We start from the raw sequence: 24,405 nt of genomic DNA, 5'->3' as shown, positions 1-24,405 counted from the left end.
AGTAGCCGCCATGAACGGGAGAGACAGCTCCTTGACCCTCGTGGCCTCCGTAAGGGCAGAGACCCCAGCTGCGGCTGAGACCAAAGCCGCGGCGCTGGTAATAGAGCACGAGGACAGGGTAGGCAGGGAAGATCATGTCGGTACCGACTCGCAACAGGCCTGCCGTGACTTTAACAGCAGACGAACACCGCTGCTGGCGGCTCAGATTCTAGGCCCGAGGCTGCAAGAATACCATCAAATCACGTGGACGCCGGGCCACGCGCGTCTTGAGGGGCACAAAAGGGCGAATGCCCTAGCTAGAGCACTAATCAACAGAGCAGGGCAAGACCAATCGTCTCAACATTCCCCACCCTTTACCTTCATGCCCCTGCTGTCCAATTACTGTGACCGACTCGAGATTCAGCGACTCAACCGCAGGATTTATCCTCCGCCTCATGGAAAGCTGAGCACTGAAGATGCAGTAGCTCTCCGACTTATTCAGACAACAGATACAGTAAAATGCTCCCACATACATATCGCGGCATCTGCCCCTGGTGGGGTGACCCACGCCCTACACTCTTTGACATCTCGTGGGGTTGTGGGGCAAACCTCAGCACTTAAAGACGCCTAGCACGTCATTTGAGCGGCGGGAGGTACAGCTGACCGGCGATAACCTGGCGTGACATGAAGCTCTCGTCCAGCAAGTACGTCGAGCAGCCATGGCCAGTGGAGCCCTGGAATGTGGACACCAGCCACTCGACCTTAACAGCAACCACCTCGATGGTCCGAATAAATGTTTTCTCTCTCTCTCTCTCAATGACCAAACCTTCTTAGTTCCCGGTTCCTGGAGGTGGTGACACGGAAGAGCACAACAGCTCAAGTTGTCACTAATGTGCTCAAAAGCTGTTTTCGCCACATGAGATACCGCAACAAGTAAGGGCGGACAATGGTTCACCCTTCTCGTCACGTGAATTCGCCACATTTGTGGCCTCCTATGGCTTCGACCACATCACCAGTTGCCTCCATCACCTACAGTCTGATGGGGAGGCGAAAAGGATGATCCGCATTGTAAAAAGCCTCCTCCGTAAGTCGAGCGATCCGATCGGTAAGAGCGCATTCACCTCCCCTTTGCTACCCACGCAATTCGAGGTTACATCCTTTCAAATTCTCATTGAAATTCACCACGCATGGTGAGCGTATAACGGTTTCCAGCAAGTGCGGATGCAAGCACAAGTAAGTAGAGAGAGAGAGAGAGAAGAAACTTTATTAATGAATGACCGGCAGTTTCGTTGTGGTGGCCTCAGGTGGCGGCTCCAAGTCCTTGGACTCGGGTGGCATCTTTGGCTTGCCGGACGGCCCAGAGCTGGTCTGAACGGACAGGACTACGGTCAACAAAAGCCGGCCAACAAATATAACAACAACAAAAACAGCGCTGTCCTGTCCGTTTCTATTTACTTGTGCTCGCGTCCGTACTTGCTGGAAACAGTTATAGGTTCACCATGCACAAACTGGCCCAGCGAACTGCTCACCACGCATGAATAACACTAACGCCGGTATCATCATCATCCTATCACTATCATCCTATGTGTAATGGTCGCCATATTTTTTTCTAATTATGGGGTTTTACGTGCCAAAACCAATTTCAGATTATGAGGCACGCCGTAGTGGAGGATCCCGGAAATTTCGACCACCTCGTATTCTTTAACGTGCACCTAAATCTAAGTACACGGGTGTTTTCGCATTTCGCCCTCATCAAAATGCGGCCGCCGTGGGCGGGATTAGATCCCGCGACCTCCTGCTCAGCAGCCCAACACCATAGAAATGGTCACCAGTGGTGCCCTCTGGGCACGAGCAATGGGCGCGTGCAAAATAATAGAGTGTGGTTCTGAAAGGGTGTGCTTGTCGTCTCGCATGCTCCGCTACTTCGTGGCTCGCCTACATGGCTTGACATGAACGCCACGCGACACAGTGCAGGTCGAAGTCCTCTTTCTGGAAGCGACTTCCCATTACGCAAGACTTGCTTCAAGCGACTTCACTCTATGGGGTAGATATAATTTTATTGCCTAATCTCATCACCTAATTCCTTCTCGTCCTCCGCTACGTCTTCGTACACTTGGTACTAATTTTGTTGCCGTAAAGAACGACCAGTTATGCGCTTTACGACGCATTATTTCAAGTGCCACTCCACTTAATCTCAACTATAGAATATCCACTGCACCAGCTTGCTCTCTAATTCACACTGCCCGCAACTTGTCTCTTAAAATTGCACCTGCCATTTTTAATGGGCTTGCTCGTTATGTGATCCCTTGTTTTTCCAGTAAACTTGCCTTTACGCACGCTTCCATTGTGGAGCGAAAATTCCACAACGTCTTGACATCAGAACTGTTAAGGTTAGAGAGAGAGAGGGAGAGAAAGATTAATAAAAAAGAAGGCTCGCTGTTTCTGCGACCTTGCAGAATCACCGCCCAAGTTGGAGTGAAGCTGCTTCATTGGAGCAAATGCACCAAGAATGTCATTTGGCCGTAGCTAAACCACACACATATAAAAAAATCACCGCCCCTTTCAGTCCGTGAAGATGGTCGAACAGCGAAGCTGTGTTAGTTACATGCAAGTCAAACTTCGCAAGCACTCTCTTTTGTAAATCTTTTGTTTCACCGTTCTTTCATGTCATTTTCGCTCTTCCGTTCTTTGTGTGGCGAGCATGCTCTAGGGGTGCTTTTTTGTGGTTCACGTTTTTTCTTTTTTTATTTGCGCGTGACGCAGGCCTTATAACGACGAGCCCGTTCATGCGCCAACTCTCGCTCTCGGTCGCGGTAGGCAGCTTCTTTTTCGGGAGTACGCACTACTCATGGTCTTCCTATAGTTGTAGCTGGGGTGGAGTGTGCGGGACCACTGATCCAAAGCTGCATATTCTGGGCGCCAAGCCCCCCACTGGAGACCCGGGTGCTCCAATCGTTTTGACGATTGGTTGGATTGGTTTGACGATTGACGTGTGAGTGAGTCAACTTTATTTCGGAGACCAAGCTGTTGATGCCCGAAGGTGGGCGACCACCCTATTCCAGGTAGCCGTGGCCCATTGCTTATATCCTGGGCCTGTTCACCAGCCAAATTTTATCCTAAGGTTTTGGCCTTGTCAGCTGTGGGTCACACCGGTCTTCTGTTGCTGCTCGGATAGGTGTTGCCGGCAGGTTCTTTGTGCATTACCAGACCATGTGGTAAAGGGTGTTTGATGTATTACAGAATCCGCCTTTTGCGACGCCGAACTGCACATGCGCAGCAATCTAGCGGCTGAAGACTGAAGCAATATGGCAGGCGCACGGCCTGACTCGACTGTCCTCCGATGGAGTCGAGTGCGGCCGTAGCAGACGCGGCACTTTTCATTTGAATAGGGTGCAAGCCGTTTCTCTTAGACTGTTTTACACGAAGTTTACCCCGATGTATATCGCGACGATGCCGGCCCGTCCTGCGCGCAGACCTCCACTATCGGACACATGCTCTAGGAGTGCGGGTCGAGATAATCCAAGTTCAGCAGAGCAGTGGGACTCGCTTCTTCATAGCCCCGCTCCAGAAAACCATATCCTGGCTGTCCGGCGTGCCCACGACCGGGCTGGTGGGCTAGACCTGCCGGTCCCGACGTGGGATTAGCCTGGTGCACGACGAGTTCGCGTCCTCGCCCGATCTCCAATAAAGTTCTTTCACTCACTTGTCGGTCTCACCATTATCGCTTCCGCGCGCACGGAACTCCTTTAGAACATTAGTGCCATCGAAATTTGGTGCGATGCCAATGTCACGTGCCGCTTACGGCTGCACCTCCCCGGACCATCCCAGCAGAACAATGCGGTTTTGCCGATTTCCGTCGGTAAAACGAGATCAACAGTGGCGTGAAGGCTGGGTTATGGCTGTGAAGCGGCAAGATGTGCAAGGGCGTCTATGGCAGCCGTCACCAGCATCTTGACTGTGTGAGAGGCAATTTGTGACAGGTATGTATTGGCATATGAGTTCACCTCTCTGCTTTTGTCATTACTCACCCATACGAATATGCTAGCAAGAGACACAAATATATGTTTGAGCTAGCGAAACAAACGATCTCTGAGCTCGCGTGAGCCGGCTGAGTGACAGGCGAAGTGTGTGTGTAGGGGGGGGGGGAAGGGGGAGTCTCTTTTTCTTTCTTTTTTTGCTATTGTCTGCGGGCGGCCGCCGCTACACGCGTTCTTTTAGCAGCTTCACACCGTGCACACTTACAGCTTTATAAACGGTCGGCGAATGCTCGTGATGTTGGCGTAGTTATCTGTCGGAGCCAAGTGCGCCTGCACTGCCCGGCTGACTTGGGAAACAGCGTGCACTGTGCAAGTAGCCGATAGTGTTACTTACCAATCGTTGCTAGTGGTGGTTTCGTCATTCTTCTCGGCACTGAGTAATATTTACTTGCCGAAAGCTTATGTTCACTTAGCGAATCGTGATGAGCCTTAGTATCGTACGTACTAAGGCTCATTTTCCCGTGCGGCACCTTCTGTAGTCGGGTGGCGCGTCTTATTGTTTAACTGACGCATTTCAGGGGAGCCTTCGCTCTCGCCCAGAGATCTGGACTTCATACCGACGCTGTTTGTGAACACGGACTAGTTCAAAAAATGGATGCCGCCGACCCCTACGTTCGTACCGCGACGTGTTCTAGGAGGAAGACAGGCGTCCCACAAAGAGAAGGTATCGCCGAGTTTGGCCATTCTGATCGTTCTTTTTGGGGGGCATTTTTGATCATGTACACACATTTTATACGGGTAAATAACGTATGCAATTTGGCAATCTGTTAGCCTCCCCACTGCCTGTGTATGTATGTACGCCTAGCACTATGGCACACCATAAAGCAAGAGATGTGTAGTGGAGAAACGTGACATTTGACCTAAGAAGTACACGTCACGCCCTATTCCAGTCATGCATTTTTGTGCGTGCTCATACTCTTTTATTACTTGTTCACTTTACGCCACAGGTGCAGAGGTTTCAGGTCAACGAGAAGCTTGTAAAGCGTTGTCGAAGCGCTTCTTCAAGCCGTTCATCACGCTGAAGAAACCTCCGAATACAAAGCAAACTTCTTCAGTGAGCTCCATGGCTAGCTGACGATGACAAAAAATGAGGGCGAGTACACGTTGTTTCGGTCTTGTTTCCCGCGCTGCTTGTTTGGTCATGAGTCTTGCGTGGGGCGGCTGTTGCAGAGCGCAGCGGTGCCTGACAAATTATTTCTCGTGGCCACCGCACGATGGCGCTACAATGCATCGCAAAAGGGGGATTCGCAGTCTCTCGTAAATGTTGAGGGGCACATTCCGTGTAGGGGCGTGCCGTGGATGTAATTGCCCATCTGAAGTCGGCCTAGTATGACGGCTCCTTCTCTGTTAAGCTTGATGTGTGGCGGCGGATATTCTCTCCTGTTCTTCTGGTATTCTAGAATGTTGTAGTATCTTCTTTATATCAGGCCGTCTTGGTCGGACGATAGACGATTTCCTGATTGGGATGCCCGGCATACATGTTCTCGGGCGGCAGTGTGAGCCGCTTGGTTTCCCAATAAGGATTCGTGTGCTGAGGTCGAGACAATGCCCGTTTCAGGCGTGTCTTGGTTCTTAATGATGTTGAGAACGTTCTTGCTAATTCTTCTTGTCCGAAAATGGCGACAGCCTGCCTGCGAGTCTGTGACGACGATGACCGGCACGTCACATAGGCAGGTCCATGTGGCCATTGTTATGGTGACCTGTTCGGCAACCTCATTGTCCCTATCAACTACTGATACATCTGCTATCTCTTCGTTCCGCTCGTTGGTTATGCACGCAACCTACTTCTCTGCCCTGTATTTGGGGGCGTCCGTGTACTTTGTTTTTGCCTTGTTGCTTTTTTTAGTATAGCATTTTTGTAGTGCGTTAGCTCACGCTTGTCTTCTCTCTTTGTTCTATTCTGATAATAATAATATTTGGGGTTTTACGTGCCAAAACCACTTTCTGATTATGAGGCACGCCGTAGTGGAGGACTCCGGAAATTTTGACCACCTGGGGTTCTTTAACGTGCACCTAAATCTAAGCACACGGGTGTTTTCGCATTTCGCCCCCATCGAAATGCGGCCGCCGTGGCCGGGATTCGATCCCGCGACCTCGTGCTCAGCAGCCCAACACCATAGCCACTGAGCAACCACGGCGGGTTGTTCTATTCTGAGTCCATGTTGCGTGCTACGTATATATTTGCTCTCAGGGTCGGGTGTACACGTTGTGGACTGTTGTGTACTTCTTAGGCAGGGTATCCGAGTCTTCTGAGGAGAGCTGTGCCGGCAGCGGTAAGTTTTTGTCTTTCGATTTGATTAGTCTTACGAGCCTACGTCTTTGTGTTTCTTAATGAGGTTACACACGTTCGACTGCGATGGAGAGAACGACGTCAGTGATCGTATGCCCGCAGTCCGCCGTTGTCGCTTGCGTTTGATGTCTCACAGTTGCTCGGTGGCGTGGTTTGCCGCAACGCCCAGCATTGTCGCTTACGATTCTTTAAAATTAAATTGCTTCAAAATTAAACCTGTCCGTCACGTAAGAAAATGAATGACTCACAACCCCTTAAGCAACGGCTCACACCCCCATGAATGGGGCCTCCCCCTTACGGCGACAGAAGGGAAATTCTACCCTGGAATGACTAGCGGCAAAGGAGCCAGCTATGGACGTAGACGACGACGCTCGAGCCATTCTTTATGATGATAGTTATAGCGAAGTCCGACAACGACGGCAAAGGGTCTGCATAAACAGCTTCGCTGTAAAATGTTTCGCGCTTGAAACTCCCCCATTGACAGAAAACTTAGCCGCACAGAGTGTGCATTATTGGGATTGCAATTATAAGGACACTCCAGACGCATTTCTGCCGTCGCCGTGAGGTTCTCCATAAAATTCCGAGGGCGATAAATTGTCACCGCGATCCCAGTGCTGTATGTGCAAATGTAAGCGTGTGAGAGTGAGCCAGGGATCGCGACTGAATCTCGCGCACGTAAGGGAGGAAAGCGGGGAGGAAGCGCGCCGTCTTCCGTCGTGCGCAAGGCTCACGGGAGAGACAGCGAGGTGGGCGGGGCGGTGTTCTACACTGGGCAGCCGGGTGGCCGCGCGTGCGCGCCCGGGCCGCTGTATTTGGAAAGCCATTTGCGACGGGGAATGAGTCTGCCGTGCGCTGTGTTTTCGCGGCTTAGTTCGCGTTGATGCGAGCCGCAGCACGAAGGTCAATTCGCTCGCAGCTGCTGCCGCGCTTCCACACTCCAGCGTTTTGACAGTGACTTTCCGCGGTCACCGAAGGAGATTTGTTCATGTTTGCTTGTGCGCGCGTGACACTATGCTTTTATTTAGCTAGTATACGCATATGTTTACAAGTTTATACGACCGATAGAAGTATTCTTTCATGTCCTTACTTATCCTTACTTCCTATACCTGTCCACAAATTTTCTATCGCAATCGGCGCTTCGCCCCTTCTGGCGATACTGCGACATTTCACAGCAGACTGCCTATAGCTACCCTCCGGTGCTGGTCGATGGCCGTCCGTCTACACGTCGCGTTCAAATCAAAAATTTTCGACTCAAGTTCCTTGCGAATGCTCTGTAGCTCCCAATGTAATTTAGGTACCTTGGAAAAAATTATACTAAAATTGGCCGCTCAGGGAACTTAGGGCCGCTCAGGGTCTTAGTTCACAGTGAAGTTGTAAACAGAATTCCCGTCTGTATATAGTCAATACATGACTGTCTACGGAGGGGTTATGATTACAGAAAACGGATGTAACGCTTGGTTTTACCAAAATTATCTCGTAACAAATTATATGAAAATTAGCAGCTAGGATTACTCTAACATTATGCTGAGTCTCATCTACTCTTCACAATGACGTAGTCCGCAGTGTACTTTGTATATATTGTGGAATTCCCGTCTGCTGTAAATACATGGTCTTCTACGGGAGGGAAACGAACATCCCCTTGTTCGTCTGCTTGACTAGTCCTCCGAAGTTCTATTCAGCTATTTAACCAAGAAGTATTCTCAGTCTCAAATTACAAACAAACGTGCTTTGTTTCGTGGGCTCCTTGACGGCGCCCCGGTCAACGCATATCGTCGCTAGCGCTGAGGCTCGGTTAACGGCCACCTGCGTCATACACACACTGTTACCGCCAGTGAGCGTTGTATGTTGTGGTTACGCCACAGCCGCCTAGGCGACCTTCTCGGCAGTTTCCACGGAGCTCTGGTATGGGCCAGATGCGCGTTGGGCGTCGTGCCTATGTATACATAGATGGGTCGAGTGAGGTAGAACACAACACAGCTTCGCTTCTCGTCCTTCTTTACAGAGTAAGAGGGCTGATGAACTTTTTTCTTCAAACACCTCAGAAAAAGTCCATAAAGTTCCTCGAATCACGTCAACACACATTATTAAAATGCATACGTGGTAATCATATGTAAAAGAAAAGAAAAACCAAAGTAATCGGTTCAGTATTTAAACGAATCCCATTAACTTATCTCTTAGAAACATTACGGCACGCGCATACACTGAAAAGTTGAAGGGAATTGTTATGAATGTCTCGGTTCGTATTCCAACATTTTGAAATGGTCCTGTTAACCGAAACAATCTTCCTCGACTTCTTTTTTGTATTTACTTGACTGCGCACGGAACTACGCGAGCAGCTCGATGAAAAGTCGAGCTGGAACATCCGGCGCATTGAAGCGGGCCATATCGCCTCTACAGCTGAAGAGACTACACATCCCATCGGCATTTGCGCGCAATCATAATCGGAGCGAGATCTAGGGTAGAATGAAGAGGGACGGCAGCTTCATTTACGCCGTTCTGCTACCTCACAGGAGGGTATGCAACACCGCTAGCTGCGCTTCGTGGTGCAACCAGGTAAGTTCAACAAATAATTTGATCCAATTATTCAGCTTTACTTGACCGTTTTGAAATGTTTAAGCACGTAACTACACTTTTATGACAATTCCCTTAAACTTCCCAATATAAACGCGTACCGTAAAGGTAGTAACAATGAACGTAGTGAAGGCGCCTAATTAGCTTATCGTTAATGGATCGCTTTGTTTTTCTTGCAAATGATGTCCCACCTGGGCCTGTAATTAAGTCTACCGTGTGTCCTAGCTAACATTAGCCGAGCTGTTAAAAATTACTAAATCCCGGTGCAAAATATAAGATGATATAACTTGCAACATTAGGTAGTCCGACGTCTGACCACCGCACACCGTAAGTTTTAAAGTCGTATCTAGTGCCAAGGCTTTAGAACGTTTTTGTTCTTGCCAACATTTTCGCTAACGTTAACTGGGGCACCATATATGTGACGTGATTCGAGTAACTTATGGAACCTTTGTTTAAAGAGAAAGTGTTCGAAGTAAAAAACGTTATCGGTATAAATTGCTTCGAGGCAATCTTTCAAGAAATGGTGAGTAAATGTCCTACTTCGCCCTGACTTCGCATGCACATCAGCATTGATGTTCCCCCATTTTCAGTGAGTTTGATATCAGTGGCTGTTAGAGTTCTCAAACGACAGCGCAGTAAACTCTGCGTCGCAACTGAACTTCACACTTTAAACTTTGCGTACATGTCACGCGCCATCTGCCCCCTACTTCAATTGACATTTACGCACGATGGCTTGTTTAGTTCACAAGGAGCACCACAGCAACAAAAACAACAATTTTGGCATGGATACATAGTCTTAAGCAAAGAAAGCGAATTAGACAATGCCAGAAGATGAACGAGACATGCAACCTACAGTATTTACAATAAATCAGCACTGCTGACCTAGCAGAAATCAGATATTGGCACGGGCAATGCGAACTTGGCATTTTGGCATTTTGGCATCGTAGTGCTACGTATGGCTTAAGGTATCTGTGAGAGTCACCATCTTGTTGTTCATGCGCGGAAAAAAATGGACGTTGTTATGAAAGAGAATATGAAGCGCGCCTAATTATCTCGAACATTGGCGAACGGCAAAGAGGGCTCCTCTTCCTGTTGCGTAATTTTGAGCAACTTTAGCGGGCGAACAGTGCTCCGCCGGTGTGTTTCATACGGCTGCTCGACCCACCCCAAATCTAAGTTCTACGAGTAGGAGCCTTTGGGTAGCATCACGTCTTCACGGTTAACACGCACATTATCCCGCTAACCACCCAATCATTCTGAACAATATGTGTCATCACCTGCGGTGCAATCAGTGAGGCTGTGAAGCAGGGCACTGCTTGTTGATCTTTGCGGAGCACATGAGACTACTGTAACTACGTGCGTGCTTGAAAGAAGCGATTATTTTCCATAGAAGTAGAAATAACCTCTGTTTATCCGTTTGCACGTCCATATCTGCTGAACTGTCCTCACAGCGCTATGGGTGACAGACGCCCAAACAAAATATATCGACACCGTGATAACAAACAATGGGGCGACACTCGGAATGGCAAAACGTGCTGCGTGGTAATCGCTTCTGAGTTCACTCGCCGAGAGAGAACGTGACAAATATGTTTTGGCGCGCAGATAAGCTGACAGCGCAAAGATTTATCTTAAACACGAGTACAAAGGAACCACACTCTCTGATGTTTTCCTGTTCAAGTATGTTCAAGTTATATACAGCTGCGAATGTTACTTTCTCGATTGCGCAAAAATAAAAAAGACTAAAAATTATTTTTGTCTTCAGATCTTTGTTCAGTACGTGCTTCCTAAATTTGTCATGTAGTTTTCTGGCGTCCCCAGTAGGACATTCGGAAAAAAATGTTCTTTTGCCGTGAGAATGGTATCCAGTCTACGGTTGTTTTTTGTTGTAGTATTTTGCTTTCTCATAGCATATTTATAAACTTAGCTGTTCTTTCTCCAATTGCCGGTAGTTCCCGGAAATTCATAGCGTTCGTGTTTTTTTTTTTTTTGCGAAGTACTGGTACAATGCATGCTAACCTTTCGCAGCTAGATATCATAGTTTAATATAGGCTCTGTTACTTTCCTGGCTTCCTAATACGAAAATATACGAGTACATGAAAAACGTTTTACTTTATCCAGATACAATTGAATACTTTTATTTTGGACACTTCGACTTGCGAAACCTGCAGCCCATATTGAATGAGCCAAGATGATGGGACGATGGGAAGACTGTGGCCGAACGGATTGTCTGCCCGTATAAAGAAAGAAAGTTTGGCAAAGTATATGCTGCAATACGTACAATTTAGTAAAATTTGAATACCGATGTCAAAACGATAAGTTCCCTTTGTAACAGCCTAAATATAATGCAATCTACCGCATGACTGCTGTAGTCATGCCTCATTCTTTAACAATAATGTCGGCTATCAAACCACAAGTACTGACAGAAATCTTTGTCCGGTGTTTTCTGTACGGCTGTTCGTATAGACACAATTTCCGGTCTAATTTAAAAATAATACTTTACATAAGCTGCTTTCAGATATGGAATATCAAACCAAATTTTTTCTAATTTCAAACTGAAGTAAACATAGTGGCTGTCTGAAGTACGTTTGGCAAAAAAAAAACTAATTTACATCATTTCATGAGTAAATGCAATATCGTTCACAATTGGACGTATATTTAACTGAGTAGCTTTGAAACTAGAAAACGAACCTTTCGGTTATCTAGCACACCATTACAATGCCTATGCAAGCGAAACAAAACAAGGAAACGTGCATCATGTGCATGTTACCAGATGCACGTATAATGTTGAGTTTACTAAACGAAATCATTGTAATACTAAAACGCCGTGCATTGTTAAAAGCGGGTGTAACATTTTGAGACTAGAGAAACGATCAATTTCTAAGCATAAACCAAGAAAACGACTTTGTAGGCTGCCTAAAGCTAGGCATTCTCATCGAATCACTGAAATTATTGATCAGAAGTTGCGTGTCTCGTACGTTCGCTCAGCATCTAGCGCCTGCGCTTGCAGAAAAATTGAAGTTCATAACCGACTAATTAACAAAAGTCGACTAATTAGGTTAAGATGTATTACCTTATGGCACAAAATTCAATCCACAAATTCAAGCCGGGGATCCTGCAAGGCATATCCACTGGGAACGAATTGTGTGAATGACACCATTTATGAGATATGCTACGTAAAAACCTGCAGTAAATAGGCACTGTCGTTCCACTTAATTTCTGTCCAAAGCGTTGTTTTATGCATTGAAGAACAAAAGTAACTGGAACTCTAAGGCACCTCTCTGCAAAGTTCGGGAATTGTGATCTCGAAACTGGTGTCTTGCTCAGAATTTGTTCCAACTGGATGTGCCTAGTGAACTAACCAGCTTGAATTTGTAAGTTGCAATATGTGCCACAAAATAATTAGTCAGGCCTTTAATTAGTTGTTTGTTGTTAATTAGTCGAATATACACTTCACTTTTTTGTGCATATAAAGTCCACTTCTTCGAGCAGGCCAACCCAAAAAAGTAGAATTGCGCTTTGTGCTACAAGCAATTTTCTTTTTATTTGAAAGTGTTCCCTGCAACACCCGGTATAATGGTCTAATTTCGCATCTTATAACTCATATGTGCGCTCATATGTGCTCATAGCATTCCTAAACATGTTTGCATTGATATTGAGGATTAGGTAGATCAGTCTTTGCTTATAGATAGTGATAGAGGAAATATAGATATTGCTGCATCTCTGCCACAGCGGTCGCATTTCGACGGGGGCGAAATGCGAAAACACCCATGTATTTAGATTTAGGTGCATGTTAAAGAACTTCAGGTGTTCTAAATTTGCTGACTCCCACACCACGGCGCGCCTGAAAATAAGAAAATTGTTTTGGCACATAATGCCCCATAATTTAATTTTTTGATATATTGTTCTGTACGCATTTTTAATGGGAAAACGTCATAAAAGTAGCGATAAAGTTGTAATGTCCACTTGCCAATAAATAACTATACGTTATTTTATTCTAGCCTTGCCTTTTACGAAGCGAGTAGTGAATACGGCTAAGCTACTAGTTGGTTTGTACTGCAACACTCTGCAGCAACGACAACGTAATTACGTAAATCAGTGCCTGATTCCGTGAGTAAAACATGAAACCTCACCTGTCGGTGGTATGTGGCTTGCCATCCGCTTGTATAAAATATTTCGATCGATCTGTCATCAGTTTGTTACTCTGGGTTAGCAGTTCTCTCGAAGGGCACTGCACAATATTGCACGCGACTTTATTGGCACTTTTGGTTAGAAAATGAATGCCACTATTCTTAGCCTGTGTCTTAGAGCTAAAGTTGGCTGTCTTCGTTAACAAAAAGCGGTCGCCCCGTTGTATAATCACTTCCATAGCTCACAATGTTTGACCTATTTCGTAGATTTATATTGTCTACCCCATTTCATCATCATAATATGTATTTATGTGCAATGGCGGAAGAACGTCTCGTTAGGCTGCTGAGCACGAGGTCGCGGGATCGAATCCCGGCCTCGGCGGCCGCATTTAGATGGCCGCGAAATGCGAAAACACCCGTGTACTTACATTTAGGTGGACGTTAAAGAACCTCAGGTGGTCGAAATTTTCGGAGTCCTCCACTACGGCGTGCCTCATAATCAGAAAGTGGTTTTGGCACGTAAAGCCCCATAATAATTAAAAAAAAGAACGTCTCCGTCAGACACGTCGAATTGACCTTGTCTTGCGTCAGCTGTCCTTGTCCCACGCCTGCGAAATGCACAATCTGACTAAACCATCGAACCTTCTGCCATCCTCTACAGCGCTTCCTTTCTCTCGCCTCCTACACTGTGACTATATTACAGCACCGGTTACCTGCTCTGCTCACTACCTGACCTGCCTAATTGTTGCGCTCCTTCTTAATCTCAACTAGGATATCAGCTACAACCGTTTGGTCCGTAATACGCACCGCCGTCTTTCCTTTATCTTAACGTTACAACAGAGTGGCTAGCCTGGCTAGTTGGCTAAAGTTCATGTTGAAAGTAGGGCGAAGCGCACCGGTACATCGAAAGAAGCTATTGTCTGTGTGTCGGTGCACTTCAACATTTGTTTAACAAGATCTTAACATTACGCCTGTTATTTTTCTTTCTTGCATCGCTTGCTCCATGGTTCTAAGCTTCATGACAAGTTCCTCTGTCAACCTTCCAATAGGTGGAGTCTAAATACGCGCCCGAGCAACCACTCCATCCAAGTAACTGAAACCCATCTACAAGGCTATGCTTTTGCGGTATGCGTGCGCAGTAATTGATTCAATGGCCGAAAACACGTCATAGCCACCACGTTTTAGACACCCCCTATTTTGTATATTGGACAGCAGAGCAGGAGAAACGATCACATGTAGAGACAAAGACAGCGCAAGTGCTTGTCCCATCTTTCTGATGACATGTCGTCGTTTTCTGTGCGCTGCTATCACGGTTAATTTCCAATTCGCCCGATTCACTATCCTTGTACCATACAAGCTTTAGCCGGGTAAATTAGCGCTGCTAGAACACAATGAGTACGGACCTTTTTACAATATTGGTAAGCTTTCCCTATGACTTGGTATTATAGCCTCCCTTAGGAGCTACAATCCGTTTTTGTGTCATCTCCTACATTTTGTCCTCAGCGGCTTATTCATCCACAAATACGGGTCCTCAGCGACTTTCCTCCCCCTTACTCCACCTATTTTTCTTAGATGAATGTTGTCGTGGGCAACATTATCTGACATTAACGAGCTCTCGAGTTGGGAGAGAGGCATGATATACGCTTTGACAACGTTGGCTTAGCGCTAAAGCCTTCGGCGTTAGAGGTTTCTTAAACCATAACTGAAGCAGAAGTACATTTTTCACCGTGGCTGTCATTAACCTGGAAGTACTGAAGTACAATGGCACATAAGCAATAGAAAAACTCTTACTGAACACTGATTTCCTTTGTTTCTTTCCGCCAACACAGGTGTTGGCGATAGGTCGCTGGCCTCGTTATCGACAAATAGTTGTAAGGCACCACAAAAATAAGCAATTGTAGAGCTACACGTGACACATGCTTGATAGGGCGGTCATTGCAGGCTTGTTTCTTATCTTTCGCGCGGGTGCCTCCATATGTGCGCGATGATATGACGAACCTCGTCTGTTGAAGGCATGAAACGAGGAGAAAAACAATATTTTGTCTGGAATGTGCGCTTTCACAAAACTCCTTTGACACGACCAATATAGAGCTATGGCTGAAAAGAAGTGTGATAAGAAATCGGCCTTCAAATAGTACCGGCTTCACAATTGCCTCTTGGGCGTTAGCGTTGACGAAGGCACTCCCTCTGCAGAGCCGACCGCCATGAATTGGGCACCAATGTGGTTCTACATAAAAATCTCGGTTTGGACGACGATCGTAGCAGCTCTAGTCTACGGCCTTCTCAGACTGTTCAGGTAAGGAATTGCATTTCCTTTTTTTTTGTGTGCAAACACCACTCAACAAAATTTCACTGTAAAGCGTGACGTTATCGTTAAAATTCAAAAAAAGTAATTGTTTCAGTTTTTATTCTTACACTGTAAACTGGAATTATTATTGTATTGTTTTCTTGACAATATCTGACAAATATATTCCGCTGTGTTCAAGGGCAGAAAGGTGGCGAGTCAGCCTTGAAAAGCAACAGTTTTTAGAGATGGGAAGTAGACTATTCCGTTCGTGTCTGCTCTATCGGGCGCTGTGCAATCTCTTACCTGTGTTAGTGCCACGAAGCCAAATTATTACAAACTCTAGTGAAAGGTTATTTCAAACTCAATAAGGCATCTTTTCGCTAACAGTAATAAAAAATTCAAAGGGATTCTGTGTCAATTTCACCTGTTATGGAAAGGGCAGTGGTATGATGACAACGTAATGTCTTTGAGTGAAGTACCCGCCTGTTTTGGTTGATTTTCGGAGGGCAATGTGCAAGAGCTCATGTTTCTTACGACCTGCCTGATGCAGATGGCGCCAGAAGACGTTCTCTTACTTCAAAGAAATCGGAATAGACGGCCCGAAGCCCAACTTGCTCTGGGGAAACTTAGCTGAATACCACGGAAAGGTAACTCCCTCGATGGCCACGATACGTTGTTGTCGAGCAGCAGGCCACGTGAATGATTCCTGTTTGCGGTAGTCCTCACGCGGTTTTTTTTTTCTTTGGTGTAGAATTTTTTTGGTACCCACAATTGTGCAGCGTTTTTCGAACTCTTAACAATCTTGGCTCGCATTCACGAAAAGTGCCTAAGCTAAAATTGCTCGTAGGAGCCATTGCTAACCAACGCTGTTGGTTGACTGACTACTAAAGAAACGGCTGGTCAATGGCAAAGAGCACTTCCGAAAAAAAAATTTGAATGTGGCCCGTGCTGCTGTTTTAAATTTTCCTGTGACGTAATTTTTGATGGAGATGCGCAATAAGCTTTTGGGATAGCTGTTTAAGAAACATTGATACACTTTTGACTTCCCAAATAAGAAAAGATAGCTTTACGCGCCAAAGAATACAACCACAAGGACTAATGTTCGCTTGCCTAAGCTAACTTTAACAGAAATGGCTTTGTTTATTTTTTATTTATTATTTTATTTATTTTATTTACATATACTGCCATCTTGCATAGCAAGATATTGCAGGAGTGAGTGCATACATATGTCAATCAGTTGAAGAATACATTTGAGTGGCAAAAAGAAAACAAACAATTGAAAAAAACAATATCAGGAATAGCTAGTTGATTAATGAACATGATTAGGTAATAGGTTGGCAAATACATCACTTGGTAACTCGCGCAAGGACCCCTCAAGGCCATTCCAAATCACAATTGTATGCGGAAAAAAGGAAAACCTAAAACAATCAATGGTTGCATTCAAAGGAACAATGTTAAGATGATGACTTCTTCTGGTGGGCCGAGAAGAAGGGTTAGTGAAAACAATAGGTGCATGGACATAAGTTTTCCCATGAGCAATTTTATGTAGCAGAACAACACGGTCACAAGTACGTCTATGGGCCAGTGGCTTTAGTAGCAGCTTGCTCGCATGTGATGTCGGTGAGAAATGGCGGTCATAACGATTATATATAAACCTTATGGCCTTTTTCTGAATAGACTCAAGCATGTCTATGTCTTTGTAATGATGTGGCGACCACACTACCGACGCGTATTCAAGTAGAGGCCTGATTAGTGATCTGTATGCCGTTAATTTACATTCTTTAGTTGCATCTCGTAAGGTTCTTTTAAGAAAACCCAGTTTTCTCAACGCCTTGTTGGTTATACAGTTAATGTGAGCATGCCATTTTAGATCAGGGGAGAAAGTAACACCAAGGTATTTAAACGTGTGGACGCTTGCAAGCTTGTGCGCTTCATTAAAATATGTAAATTGTAATGGTTGTTTTTTATTCGAAAAAGTCATTGATACGGTTTTCTTAAAATTAAGTGACATTTGCCATGTTCTGCTCCATTCGCCAAAACGGGTGAAGACTTCATTCAGCTCTAACTGATCATGATTACTACTTATACTAGAATAAAGGACGCAGTCATCAGCATATAGTCTTATTTTGACAGAAGTGCCCGCGGTTACTTCAACGACATCATTTACATAGACTACAAACAGCAAAGGACCCAAGACAGACCCCTGTGGTACACCGGATGTAACATTGACACGAGATGAGTGAACATTGTTAAATGCAACAAACTGGGTTCTTGTACTTAGGTAGTCCTGTATCCAACCTAGTAATTTATAATCATGAATTATTGCCTTGAGTTTAATGAGAAGCTTTTTATGGCACACTGTGTCAAAAGCTTTACTGTAATCAATAAAAATGGCATCAAGTTGTCCTCTAAGGTTAAGTGTGGATGCAATATCATGGGAGAATTCTAGAAGTTGTGTTACCGTGGAGAATCCGGAACGGAAGCCATGTTGAGCATGCGAAAGAAGATTATGTTCAGATAAGTACTCAATGATATATTTATGAATAATGTGTTCCAATAGTTTACAAGATGTTGATATTAAAGAAATAGGTCTGTAGTTAGATATTTCCTGCTTATTACCGTCTTTGTGAATTGGAACAACTTTAGCACATTTCCAGAGTATTGGAACAGTGGATGATTCTACAGATTTCGAAAAAATTAGGGATAAGTACCGAGAGCTCCATTCAGAATATCGCCGTAAAAACATATCTGGTATATTATCTGGCCCAGTACTTTTCATAGTATCGATCTTGAGTATAAGAACACCAGCTGAAGTGATTGCCATACTAGGAAAAGGTGATGACGAAAGAGTAGGGCAAAACGTGGGGGTGCGTCCATCATCACAGGTGAACACTGATTTAAAGTAATTATTGAAAGCTTCAGTAATGCTAAGATTATCTGAGCATGGTTGATTAGCAATTATGAATGAAGGAGAGCTCTGACTTGGTGGACTGATGGTTCGCCAGAACTTTGATGGCTTGTTTTTAATGAAGTATGACAAGGTGCTATTAAAATAGAAACTTTTCGCATTTGACATAGCAGATTTTAAGTTGTTTTTAAGTGTGGTCAATACTGAAGCTTTCATTGGATTGTTTGCATAGGGTTGTTTGCGCAGACGCCTGATGCGACGAATTAGGTGTATAATTTCACGTGTGTACCAAGGGTGCTTGGGATTGCGCTTTATACACTTGGTTGGAATGTAATCAGTTATACATTGATTGACAATTGAGTAAAAACGGTTCACTAACACGTTAACAGAGGAATGGTTTACGCAACTCTAAAATTCATCAAAAGAGCATGCGAGCAACTCAGTTATGGAGTTGTCATCAGCACGTTCAAAGTTCAATACTGTCTGATGTGAGGGGCGCTTAGGCATAGTTGCTAAATTCAAATAAACAATGACCCCTTTATGGTCCGAGAGGCCTTCAACGATAGTACTATCGTAACCATTTTGTCTAAGTTGCTCATTTATGAAAACAAGATCTAAAATTGAGCTTTCTCGGGTTGCGGAATTCACAATTTGCGTCAGATCGAAAGAAATAGACATGCTAATCAAGTAATCACAAATGGCTTTGTGACGGCCACCAGCAGATAGCGTTGGCCAATCTATGCCAGGGGTGTTGAAATCACCAGCAAGTAACATTTTACAACAGTTAAGTTTATGTTTGGTTATATAATCGGTAAGATCGGAAAAGACACTGAGATCTGTGTCAGGGGGTCGATAAACAGCTCCTACAGCCAAAGTGAATCCACAAAGCCTTATTTTGCACCATACTGATTCGCAGTTAGGAACGTCAGGCAATGCTGTAAACTCAATGTCTTGGTTTACGAAGAGTGCCACACCGCCACCGCGCCGGTCACTTCTATCTTTCCTGAGGACGCTGTAACCTGGTGGTAAAATTTCAGTATCTAAGATGTGTTCACCAAGCCACGTTTCAGCCACGCAAATCACAGAAGGATGATAAAATGCCACGAGGAGGTGAAAGTCTTGAATTTTGTTAAGAAGACTGCGGGCATTAACGTTTACCAGCGAGAAATTAGCATCGGAATGCAGTCAAGTTTCATGTACTGCAGAGGTTTGCTTTTTGGTTTTAATCATTGAATCACCTGATTCATTCAGCACATAGCGTACATTGTCTATCAGCAAGGAATCATACTGCAGACGAACGGTAGATGCATTTTTCCTTTGATTTACAGAAAGCCTCCAAAGAGCTTTGCGTATCTTTCGAACCCGTTCAGAGAAGTCCTCATTTATATATATATCTGTACCTTTAAGCTTTCGGGCATTCTTTAATATTGCAATCTTTGACCTGTAGTCCAAAAATTTGAAAATAGCAGGACGTGGTTTATCACCCCTACGCACCCCAAGCCTGTGCCAACGTTTAATGTCTGCACACTGAACACCAAGTTTATCAGATATCAAGTTCGTGAATGCGTCAAGTAGTTGCCCGGAGGGCTCAGAATGGGGTTCAGGTAATCCATAGACAACAAGGTTATTTCTGCGGGACCTGTTTTCAAGATCGTCAGACCGACTTTCCAGCTTCAATACCACGTTTTTAAGATGAGCGACAGTTTTTTCAAGTTCCTGAACTTGCGGAATCACTTCCGCGACTGGCAGTACTGACGTCTCAAGCCTGTTGAGCCTTTCTTCAATGGAAGAAAACTTGGCTGTCGAAGAAGATATTTCGGAACGAATTTTTTCCTGCCCTGCGAGCAATTGCAATAGCGTTTCCTGTAACTTATCGGGACCAGGATTGGTCTCGACGTCACCAGATAACATCAACAACATTCTACGGACAGAAAAAATTGAAAACGCTCTCATCAGTGGGCCAGGCAGCAGCACTACACATCGATCATCGCTTCTATAACAAGGAAAATTGTACTTCGGGCATACCTGAAAGACAGTGCAGACAAGCTTGAACCATGTGCTCATCGTGCCGCTGCAAGACCCACTGAAGAGCATAGCGTCCGTCCTTGGCTTTATAGTGCAGTGTAAACGACCAGGTGACGCTGTGGTAGTGCTCCATGCGCAGAAGGGCTCGCCAAAGGTCAAGCCACGCAGGTCCGGTGCTTCAATCCAACGATGATGCGATGTTTGTATCACATCCTCCGATATGGCGGTCCTGAGTAACGTTTCGAAGGATGGGCCAAAGGGATCATGCGCAGAGGTAGCACATTCCTGAAGACATCTGGATTTGGTGCAGGCGGCAATCTGAAAGACAGTGCAGACAAGCTTGAACCATGTGCTCATCGTGCCGCTGCAAGACCCACGTCTTGCAGCGGCACGGGTTGGATAAATCCACATTGAATCGGGTTGGATGAATCCACCCGATGTACAATCGATCACCTTATCCTATTGCAGAAAGCCTCACTTGCGAAGTCATTTAATGTACCCGCTTCGGTATTGAATAACTGCTGCCTTTCATAAATTTTTCACTTGCTGTTTAAAAAGAATACGTTATGCAAGTGACTCGCCGTTCCCCATGATTTCGGTACTGACGTCTTTATGCGGTCGTTCACTTTCTTGACCGCGTCTTTTGATCACAGGGTCTCGTGAAAGCCCTGACCGAATGGTGCGACAAGTATGGAGACGTGTTCGGGTATGTATAGACTCCTTGTGGCATTCGTTCTTTCAAGTGACGTTTTATTTCCGGCTGGCGCGTGCTGTAAGAAGCCACAAACAACGCAAATTTACTGCATGCTAATACCGTGCTTGCTTACATTTTCTTTTTCAGCTTCTACAACGGCGACGTGCCAACGCTGGTGATCAAGGACATCGACTTCCTCACCCATATTTTTGTGAAAAACTTCCAAGATTTCACAAGCAGAGGGGTAAGCTCCGCCGAGAGACTGTGAAAAAGGAAAGGACAGTCAACTTGTGTAACATTGCCAAATCGCAATCCACTTTCCAACGACAGTGTTTCTGACGAGCAATCGTATTAGGAACTTCAGTTGCACGTTTTTCTAAACCACTGACTTTCAATCTTTCCCGGCTGGGACGCTTTAGATCAGTCGATTAAGAATTCCTTATGGCAGGAGCCGTACATCACTCACGGACATTTACCTCTGCACGCAGAGTAGCGCTCAATATGAGCTGCAACCCGACGTCCATGGTAAAAAGGCCTCCAAGACTACACGGCTGTGCCGATATGTGTAAAAATTGAGAACCAAACAGCGTTCCAAATACAGACATTTACCAAGCCATTGTTTTTGTATGTCGTCGGCACCGTGCAGTCTTGAAATACGTTTGACCAAGGACACCGTGTTGCAGCTCATATTGAACATGACTGTAAATTGGCCATAGTGTTTGCCCCACTTTAAACCCAAATTGATGTATGCGGCTGTTACAGTTCTTCGAGCACAGCGGCGAAATTCTAGGCGGATCATTATGCCCATATACAGGGTGACCCAGCTATCATACATCAAGATTTAAAAGTATGCATGGGCCACGTAGCTGAACAGAACCGAGGTAATGTTGTTTGCCGTCACTTTGAGGTGCTCAGATATTTATCTTTAGGTTCTGCGTAGTTACGTACTTAGTGATTACTAATTATTCAACTTTTCAGATATTATATAGTTGAGAAGTGCCAACAAGAAAATCGTACCGCAACATGAAATATTCCCGATATGGCTTTCTGTCGCTCAATACATCCTACATAAATGCGTTTTCCCAGCGTGGAAGAATCCAGCACAAACGCACAGAGTACCTCCAGCGGCCAGTCGAGCGGCAATTTTGTCTATATTCGTGGGATGTTTTCATGCTCGTAAAAATCCTTTATTGCCGCACGTATCGAGCAACTGAAAGCTGTATCGCGATTGTGAAAGAACTATCATTCTTCATTTTTTTTAAACAGGTGACCATGAGGACGGACGAAGAGCACAGCTTCCTGGGACAAAGTCTCCTCCATGCCCGTGGGCTTCAATGGAAGCGCACTCGCAGCTGCGTTTCCTACGCATTCACCGCCAATAAGTTCAAGCAGGTGAACACGACAATCACATATTGGTCGCCCTCCGCCTCCTCGTTCCCAAAATTAAAGTTCTCACCCATTTTCGCGAGTGAAAGGTAATATAAGCACAAGCGGTGATGCCACCATTTCCTTCACGGAAGGAATGCAAGCCTGCTCGCACCATTGCCTATTTATATACATCTTCTGTGAGTAACTTCTGTGAGTAGCTCATTCGACAGGAGCAAAGGAACACACACAGCTAAATAGTAAGCACTGAAATACACGGATTTAGTCACGAGAAGCTAGCTGTTAGCCATGATCAACATCCTATTTTATGTCCACCAAAGGACGAAGGGCCTTCCCAGCGAACTATAATCACCCTCGTCTTGTGCCAGCTGACCCTATCTCATGATTGCAAATTTCTTCATTTTATCGCAACACCTCATTCTGTGGCCTCCTCGGTTGCGCTTCCCTATGCTTGGCGCCCAGTCGGTAGCTCTGACAGGCTTATCTTTCCTACCTATCACATAGCTTCTCCAACTCCATTTTTTCTTCTTAAAATGAACTGGCAGATCGGCGATCCACGTACGCTCTCTAATCAACACCATTTTTTTAATGCCTCCTGTTGTTGCCACCATCAGTTTTTGTTCCATCGCCCTTTGCGTGGTCCTTAATTTCTCTGACTTCTTTGTTGCCCGCCAAGTTTCTAACTCATATGTATAGTGTCAGAAGAATTCAATGTTTACTAAATTGTCGTTTCAAAGATAGAAATAAGATACTGTTCATGACTCGCTAATTAATGCCTGCCGTGTGCGCTGCAATTAATTGTTATTCTTCCGCATACTTTCTTTTCATGACGTCGGTTCTCTGTGTGTAACTGGCCAGGATGAGCGTGCTCCAGCATAGATCTTATGGGCTCACTCCAACCACGAATTATCTCACTACTGTCACACAGTTTAAAATTACTAGTCTCTTGCGTATGGTCGCTTTGTAGTGACGATGCAGAACACAGAAGCAACAATCTGCATCATGAAACTAAGTTTTTATTAGGATACCTTGTGTTAAAAAACAAGTAACTGACCAACACAACAACAGCGGAGAGCACAGCCTACAATCGCGGAAAATCTGACCTGCTGGTCAAGCGCGTCGGCTTTTATACACAACTCGTCAAAGGTTCCAGAGTAATCGCTGGTGCCCGCGTGTCTTCCAAAACGTACTACACAATTCGCCTCTTACATACAATAAGATTACGCAAGATTTGCTCACAAGAGACAATGATGGATAAAATCATCGATAACATTCAATAAACTTGCGATACATGAAAGCGCCCCCTGCGCTGAGAGATAACTTTCAACTTTTGTTAGCCGGCGAAAAGCGGTCAACCGAGAAAGATAAACAAGTACACATGTCAGTATCAAACGCACTGGTTTACTTTAGTGGCTAAAATCTTCGATAATTTGTTACAAGTCGTATCTATAAGTTCTGAACAGGACATTGTCATCTACAAACAGCAGCTTTCTCGGGTGTCTCCCGTTATGCATTCCAGAACAACTACTTTATTATTTATTCTAAGCATGCATTGGATAACGCTATGGAGAGTGTGTCTTCTTGCATGACCTAATTTTTTCTCTGATTTCCCGCTTTTCAAGTGAAGAATCCAGGTCGCTGCGAAATCTTTATGAATGTTCATGTGTGATATCCGCGTACGTTTCCCGTACATTTACGTCGTCTCATGAAGACTGCGATTTTATTTTATTTCGCACTTACCGTCTACATACGTCACATTGGACACTTGCCCTGCTATTGATAACATAACACGACCTGCATTTCTATATTTTATTTTCTCTTTTTATTCTGCCCACCTTCTTCTAGGGCCTTTCTTCCTCTTCGTCCTATTCCCTTCAAAGTAGCCTGCAGGCGAAAATACGCTGGCTAAACACTCTGCATTTTCAATAAACAGCTTTCTCCCTCTCTCTCTCCCGTACCTCTTCCCCACGCAGTTCTTCCATGACTATTGGTTTCTCTTCTGCACAGAACGCGTTTTTAGTATAACCAATATCAAAGCCACAAAGAGGAGTTGTTTGTGATCGACATATTTCTAGTTCCCTTGGTTGAGGATACTGAATGT

General features: G+C 45.0%; 1 protein-coding gene across 5 annotated transcripts in view; it reads left to right on the top strand.

The window, feature by feature from the left end:
• Positions 1 to 3,878: 3,878 nt before the first annotated feature.
• The window catches only part of LOC135914549 (cytochrome P450 3A5-like), a 35,057-nt gene continuing 14,530 nt past the window's right edge, over positions 3,879 to 24,405 (top strand). Inside the window, exons 1-7 of one of the 5 annotated variants that reach the window (XM_070523548.1) lie at positions 3,879 to 3,959; positions 4,535 to 4,680; positions 15,198 to 15,300; positions 15,842 to 15,938; positions 20,878 to 20,930; positions 21,066 to 21,162; positions 22,185 to 22,310. In XM_070523548.1, the coding sequence (XP_070379649.1) occupies positions 4,608 to 4,680; positions 15,198 to 15,300; positions 15,842 to 15,938; positions 20,878 to 20,930; positions 21,066 to 21,162; positions 22,185 to 22,310 (549 nt within the window). In that variant the 5' untranslated portion in view covers positions 3,879 to 3,959; positions 4,535 to 4,607. Of the gene's footprint in view, positions 3,960 to 4,175; positions 4,681 to 4,963; positions 5,110 to 5,987; positions 6,290 to 8,799; positions 8,860 to 13,511; positions 13,693 to 15,197; positions 15,301 to 15,841; positions 15,939 to 20,877; positions 20,931 to 21,065; positions 21,163 to 22,184; positions 22,311 to 24,405 lie in introns of those variants that run through there. The other 4 variants (XM_070523549.1, XM_070523550.1, XM_070523551.1 and 1 more) reach the window with 4 other exon arrangements.

The sequence above is a fragment of the Dermacentor albipictus genome, chromosome 8, assembly GCF_038994185.2.
Source record: "Dermacentor albipictus isolate Rhodes 1998 colony chromosome 8, USDA_Dalb.pri_finalv2, whole genome shotgun sequence".
Classification (NCBI taxonomy): Eukaryota; Metazoa; Arthropoda; class Arachnida; order Ixodida; family Ixodidae; genus Dermacentor; species Dermacentor albipictus.
This window is presented reverse-complemented; position numbering and strand designations above follow the sequence as displayed.